General features: G+C 38.2%; 1 protein-coding gene across 1 annotated transcript in view; it reads left to right on the top strand.

The window, feature by feature from the left end:
- Positions 1 to 1,197, top strand: part of LOC108370362 (DNA-binding protein D-ETS-3-like) — a gene marked incomplete at its 3' end in the record, with an annotated part of 13,056 nt that extends 11,859 nt beyond the window's left edge. Inside the window, exon 3 of the mRNA XM_017625687.1 lies at positions 1,114 to 1,197. Within this exon, the coding sequence (XP_017481176.1) occupies positions 1,114 to 1,197 (84 nt within the window). The remainder of the gene's footprint in view (positions 1 to 1,113) is intronic.
- Between the last annotated feature and the right edge of the window lie 6,459 nt (positions 1,198 to 7,656).

Below are 7,656 nucleotides of genomic sequence, written 5' to 3' on the forward strand. Positions count from 1 at the left end.
AAACGAGGACAAGACGAAGTATCTCCTGTCATCAAACAAACAGTCAGCACATTCGCGCATTGGCACCCACATCACTGTTGACAGTTACAATTTTGAGAAAGTAGAGAACTTCGTTTACTTGGGAACCAGAATTAACACCGATAATAATGTCAGCATGGAAATCCAACGCAGAATCACTCTTGCTAACAAGTGCTACTTTGGACTGAGTAGGCAATTCAGAAGTAAAGTCCTCTCTCAACGTACAAAAACCACCTCTGTAAGTCACTCATCATGCCCGTGCTGGTATATGACGCAGAAGCAGTGCGCGCTGGCGGTTAATATCTAATCAGATAGCTAGGCTGTAATCAGAGCTTTCATCTCTTTTTCGGTCGTATGTGAGTACATATTTCTTTGTTAAACTTATGTGGACGCCAGGTAAAATGCAGAAAACTGCTTGGCTAATGCGCTGGTTCCACCAAGAATATAGACTGGTAGTATGCTTGACGACTGGGAGATTACTCTTGCCACTCGTATCAGCTCAGCGAAAGCTGGGCGAAAACCAGGGTATGTACTACTTTTTTGGCCAAGAGTTGACCACCGGCGGCCTAGAGATCTTCACAAAGTCAAAACTCTCAATTCTGGTGGATGTATTGCCACGGAACTATCCAACTTGGACTGCTCGGAGGAGAACATCTGCTATAACCCAGCAGTTACCGTAAGTGTTGATATCGCAAGGGACCTTGGCTTATGGTCTTCTAAGTGTGCCCCATGTCTTAGGGAATCCACTCTACTAAACTCTCCAATTTGCCAACTAAGTACTTATTATTTGAAAATTTAACAGGAAAAGCGAAATCCTCATTATCGAGTCGTTACTTTACTCGAACGTGTACTTAAAGCCATCCTATCAATATTGGCTTAGAAGATTGCCACCTATTTAAAAATCTACATAATTTAAAATTTAAACTACAAATTTTCAGTGCTGTAAAAAATATGATAAAATCGAAGGTAGATTGAAGAATTTGAAATTATCTTAAAGGGAGTTACCACTCATCACAAAATCGATATTATTCTTTTTCTGAATTTTTCTATATATTTATTAAGATCCTCTTTAAAATCCGATTCCTTTCTTTATAGGCTATGGCTCGAATGCGTTAAGCAGCGTGGGCGTGAGTGTTGGAAAGTCATCGCTCGATCCGCACTCACATCTCAGACAGCCAGGTAAGTCGAAATTCAAATTTCGAATAATACTTTGTATTGATTTGCTGTGAAAGTATGACACGAATGAAGTTATTCAAAAATATTTAAACTACCCTCAGAGGCTGGTGAAAATCCCATTGTTGCTCCAACCAAATTCAGGCTTTCGCATTGAAGCACTTGCGAGTGCCACTTAGAATGAGAAACAAAAACAAAAAACAGAAACAAATACTTTAAAAATGCTTTAAAAGCGATACAAAAACGAGTGAAATCCATTTGCGGCGCGTGTGTGTTTTCGTCTCAACGACTTACTATGCGCGCCAAATCAAAGCGACATTGACACAGAGAAGTAACAACAACCCGAAGAAAAACAAAAAATACGCACAGGACGACAACAACACTCCAGCGCATTCGTATCAAAAAAAAAAGTAACTATTGTATGTAATAAATATGAAGAATGTGTGCAATTGTGCGCAAGGTAAAACACTTTACTTTAAAGTGTGCCCAAATACTCGAAGAGCAAATAACAAAGCAAAAAAAATAAATAAAAAATCGAAACAGAAACAAAGCAACTCTATTTTGNGGGGGGGGGGGGGGGGGGGGGGGCTCTGACTGACTGGCATAGTGGCGAATCAAACCTAAATTCGCCACTTCACAACTACTTGAAACACAAATAAAATGGAATGTGTTTGGCAAAAAAAAAATTCACAATCCGCGATAGAGGGAGGGAAATGAAATAAAATAAAAGCGTCGAAAAAAATCGAAATGAAACAATTGAAATGCCATAAAACGTTCTCAATTAGTGTTGAAGCTGTGGCTAAGCTGCTGAAAAAGGCGGCAAGTTGCTGAGCAAGCAAAGCGTGGCACACCAAGCTGGTACATGGAACTGGGGATGCTGGAAAACAATGCGTTGTAAGCGCAATGAAGTGAGAGACTGAGTAAATACAACACAGTAATAAGTAAGTTGATGAATGCTCAACGTATGTGTGCTCGTTTGCGGTGACGGTGCTGTCAAATTTTGACTGAAAATGCATTTCGATTTCATGTTGCAAATATGAATGAGAAAAAAATGTATTTTCGTTGAAATGTTTTTGGAGACGTACGCGTGCCATAGCTGCCAATATGACGCACGCATCAAAAAGGTAACAAGTCGCTTGGAAAGCACGACGGCCGCGGCGCACAGTGTGATGGAAATGGGTAAAAATCAGCGAGAAATGTGTAGTCTTGCAAGGCTAGGTTAGATGGTAGCCGAGGGGATAGAAGTGCATACTACCACTTTGTAGGACCTGGGTTCGATTCCGAGCAACATTCAAAATTAGAAAAACAAACTTTTGTTTCTAACATCGGTCGCCCTTCGGTAGACAATGGCAAACGTCCGAGTGTATTATTGCCTTGAAAAAGCTTCTCATGAAATCATTTGCCGTTTGGAGGCCCATAGATCATAGACAGGGCATGGACCATATATCAGAAATGATGACCAATATTGGGCAGTGACTTAGATATGGTTTGCACTCAACATTTCCTTCTTGTTTTTTCAGGAGGTTGAGTATTCCACCCGGTCTTGTAATTACATCAACTACCATCAACACTTAGCCAAACGTGCTACCAATCGTATATCATCGTACAGATGAAAATAATCTTACAAGGAGCTGGAAGAATGCGTATTTCCTCGACTGAGTTCAGCATAAATGTATGCATATCAATTTCTGTACAATTTTTCACAAGTTCTTCAGCAGTGGCGTTAACTGGCATGGCCCCGCTTTTTTTATACGCACGTTGGGATAGCGCACTATTCATCAAGTGGCACGCATGAAACTCCGATGAAGCCGCCTCCCCGGAACTGCTTTCGCATTTCATCAGAGAGCGGCCGTGGCATACAGAATGCCTCACTGCATAACGCCATTTCCATATTCCCCAATCCACATTTATGATAAAGGATTCAGACTCTAAGAGCCAGCCTCCTTATTGCCATTGAAGTGCTCAGGAAGATGAAGGCTGAGGTTTGGTGCCAGATTGAAATGATCTCCACCGCTTACTCTATCTTTTATGCTGGAGCCATCGGTAAAACTTTTAAGCGAACTTTGATTCTGGTTCTTGGCAACAATGAATTCATTTCTCACTGGAATTCTTGCGAAAAATTTGCCATCAGAACGAAGAAAAAGAGTGGAATAATTTGAATTTTGCAGGCTTTCAGAAATAACGGCCAAAATATTAAATAATTTAAAAAATATAGATACGACAATAGGTGCCGGATACGATATTAAGGTGACTGCCTCATATCTAGTTCTTGCAAAAGCCGGGACACAAGTACAAAAAGTGTTCCACCGTCTCATACACTTCGTGGCAGGATGGGCAAATGGAGTTGTCATGTACGCCTATCACCGTCAGGTATTTGTGCAACTTGAAGTGACCAGTCAGCAATCCAAAAAATTTTCTGCGGTCCCGTCTGCTCAATGAGAGCAGAAACTAGATAGACTTCTGAAACTTCTTGATGCCTTCCAGTCAAGGCCGTATTTAGGGCGAGAATTTAGGTGTTCTGTTGAAATGTAGGATTTTAAAGCACTAAAAACTTGGAAAAAGGCAAAATGTGCTTTGAAAAAAGGCATATATTTTTAAATTTTGTTATGTACATACAATGTGCATGCCCAATTAAAGGTATTAAAAAATACATACAGTGATCAAGAAATTATAGCTGAACCACTTTTTGCCCAGTTTTAACGTATTATTTTCGTTGTTATTCAATTTTGGTTATTTTTTTTTATAAAAATATAGTTCAGTCTTAAAAAAAAACCGCGTGAATTCAAGTTTCCAAATTTGTGCAATATTAAAAAAAAATTCAACAAACTTTCGTACAAATTTCGAGCTTTTTCAAAAATTCTAAAAAATAAATCGTAGTTAAATATAGGTTTTTTTTATTTAAGTTAACTCAAAAAAAGATTGCTAAACGGTGAGCAGCATAACGCTAATACCTCCTCGTTAGCACATCTTTCAATTAGTCTTTCGAAAGACAGCAAAGAGCTTTGAAGATATGTAGTTGCCAGAATTTACATTTGTCTTACGAAAGACTTTTATCTTTCGAAAGACTCAACTCACTATGAAAAACAGTTGCCAGAATTGCCCTGTTAGCTTAGTAATTAGAAAAAGAACTGAAATATAAAATTTGCTCACCATCGTAAAAAGTTTTTTCACCATAGAACTGATTGCCGAAGGCCCTAAGAGTGAAAAAAATGTGAAGTCCTAAATTCTCCCAGAAGTATATAAGGGATTTGCATTTAGCAAAAGATTGCTGCTAAGATATTTATACCTACATATGTAAATCTAAAATATTTTAGTTTTCATGTGCTGTTAAGAAAATTTTCTTCTTACTTTTATAACGGAACACAAAAGACTTATTACTTAGTGCCATTCCGGTGCAAGCGGTGAGCGCTTCCGATTTATTTAAGCAAACAAACAAAACAAAAAAATGCTCGCACATATTTGGCACGTGAGTAAGTGTACTCAGGTAACTGGGAAGAATATATATGTATGTAAATATTACTTCATAACTATGCATACGAAGGATCGCAGAGTACTCAACAGTTGCCTAAATACGAGTAAATACATTTTCGAAATACATTTACGCGCGCTTCCCAAACTGCTGAAGTGTTGTGTGCTCTTTACTCAGAGGATGCTTGAAAGTTTTTAGCATGTTGCCCAACATTATGACTACATTACATATTGTTGAATATGGCCGTACAAATTTAGTGCAACTGCAGCCCAAAAGTATTATAAAATACAGTTAAGTATTTATATTTTTCATATCCTGCCACACAAACCACTCTTTTTTTAAGTACATAAAAAAGCACTCGTGCTGCGTAAGTTGTCCGAAGTCTTCATTAAGTTGCATTAGCGTGGCGGTTGTGGATTTTTTTTTTATATTTTCATACAAACATATATGAGTTTATACATATATACATACATATGTAAATATGCACATATATACAGACATATATTTTTGCTGTGAAGACCGACCTCTCCGCATATGCAGGAAAGCAATTGCATTTACTAAATAAACGCAATAATGGCTGCCCGGCGTCCGCTAATGGCTTGTGTGTATTTATGTACCCATTCTATTTGGCTTGAAGTGCAACAGCTTCAGGAAGGTTACATTTCCTTGATATGCGCTGCGTTGGTTTTTTGCTTTCTAGCATTTATTATTTAACAATTGCTGGTTTGATGCTTTCAGTCTTTGCTCACATCAACACAACACTCACTCGTTGGCTGGTATTCGCATCTACGTTTTACCGAATATGGACAGCCTGTCAATCTAAGTTCCTGCCGAATAAGCGAGCGCAATACCCTCATAACAGAATTTATTTTTTCTTGTTGGCCGATCTGCCTACTCGTGCGTGCTAAGCTGAAATGCACGTTCCTTCTAAAAACAATTGTTTTTATTCATTGTTGCATTGACAGAAAACACTTTTCACCAAGAAGATCTTAGTGCACGTCACATTGTTCTGACGTCCAGCTTTTAATGCCTAAAAGTTCAGTAGCAGTCTTACAGCGGCACGCGTCTTCACGCCACGACCGCACAGTGTGTTTATGTCATTAAAAATGTAGGTAAATATACACACAAATAGTGATGAGAGTAGTGGAGCAGCTACTAGAATTAGAGCTTATTCGTTTTGTGGGTTTCCAAGCAGCATGCCAAGTGGTGAACGGAGGCGATAATGTTGCTCAAGAGAACATGTAGTAAAACTTTTAATATGGCAAAGTTTACAAAGAATATGGGAAACTTGGAGGCATTCCGTCGTAGTTTCAATACATCCAGGAAATAGATAAGAAGGACTTAGAAGATATTATGATAAAAATTTTGTGAACACCTCAAATGTATCTTGGAAACCGCGAGTTCCAGAGTATGCCTCAGCTCATGGCTGCAGTTCAGTCGACAAAATCATCACCACCTGAGCTATCATATTCTTCTAACGCTATAATTTTCTAGGTTTGGTCGGAATAATACCAGCCAAGCTTCAAAGAATAATAACCACATGGCCTGCCTCCTTTTATCGTCCTCATCACTAAAGCAGAGAATACGGGAAAAGTCGCTGCAAGGGATTTTCGACCCAGGAGTTGAAAGGACTTTGAGATTAAGTTGCTACCGCAGTGGTAGATCGATTGAAACAGGCGCTGCATCGTGAAGAATTTAATTTAGCGGCTTTTCTGGATATGGAATGCAGTTGGAGTAGAGCGTAGGAAGTGGTGTCTACTCGCAGGAGCCTTAAATCGAATTATGCCTGCGGTTGCCATATCATTGTAGTGTGCTTTAAGCTGAGAAATTTTGTCGGATACATAGCTAAACCGCTATTAAATCTACAGCATGCTGCTTGACTACCTAAAAAAAAAAAAAACTATTGAATGGAGACATGTTATAAATGGATAGTGTCCAAATAGAAAACAAGGGCGATTAACAAAGTGGGATTAAATAAACTCTCTTGCGACTGTTGGAGCAGCGCGAGCTAAATGATATACAAGTGTCCTCTCTCGAAAGAGCTTTTCATCTCGAAAGATGCCAAGCGGTATTTTTTTTGTCAGACTTCCGTGCCAGAATACGCTAACAGGGCAATGCTAGGAACTGTCTTTCAACACACCACAGTCTTTCGAAAGGCAAAAGTCAATTCTGGCAACTATCTTCAAAGTACTTTACTGTCTTTCGAAAGACTAATTGAAAGATCTGCTATAGAAGAAGTGGTCTTAGCGTTATGCTGATAGCCCTTTTTTAATTAAATTTATTTGAAAAAATATATACATACATACATATATTTTTCCTCTTCCCCGCAAACATATTCGGAGCACTCAGAATTTATGAGTTCGAAAAGAGTCCTACTATGTAAGAAATATGAGTATCAAAATAACAAAATATTTTCAACTCATATAGGCCACATATATGAACCAAATCATGAGCCGGCACTTTGTGGAAATAAAAAAACATTAAATCTTTGCAATTTGTATAGAAAATTTTATTATAATTTTTTGTCAACATAGGCATATGAAATTAGGCTTTTCTGAACCGAAATCTTTTTGATTGGCATCCCCGAGTGCGGAAAATTTGTGAGAGCTGTTTGGAAACGTTTAGTCATCGATGAAGTTGCTTGCCAAACAACATGGAAAAATGTTGATAATAAAATTTCGCCTTAAAATTTAGCCATAACTGCTGCGTTTAAAGGTATTTCTCTTCAGAAATGATGTTTTACTGTTTTAATTTAGGTATTTTGTATTATATCTTTATAGAAGCCTATTGCAGAAAATTTTCTAACGAAGCGGATTTTAAGAAATTTACAACAAAATGGTTTCAAACTGCACGGGACCGTGTTAACTATAAAGCAAAACAAATCAAACTATAAATTCATTTATAGCAACGTGTTAGTATACTGCGCATTAGTATACATACATATAGTAGGCTGAAAAACAACAAAGCTGCTGGAGCTGACGGCCTGCCAGCCGAGC

This window comes from Rhagoletis zephyria, unplaced genomic scaffold (assembly GCF_001687245.7).
Source record: "Rhagoletis zephyria isolate East Lansing unplaced genomic scaffold, Rhagoletis_zephyria_1.1 Rzeph_scaffold_04176, whole genome shotgun sequence".
Lineage (NCBI taxonomy): Eukaryota > Metazoa > Arthropoda > Insecta > Diptera > Tephritidae > Rhagoletis > Rhagoletis zephyria.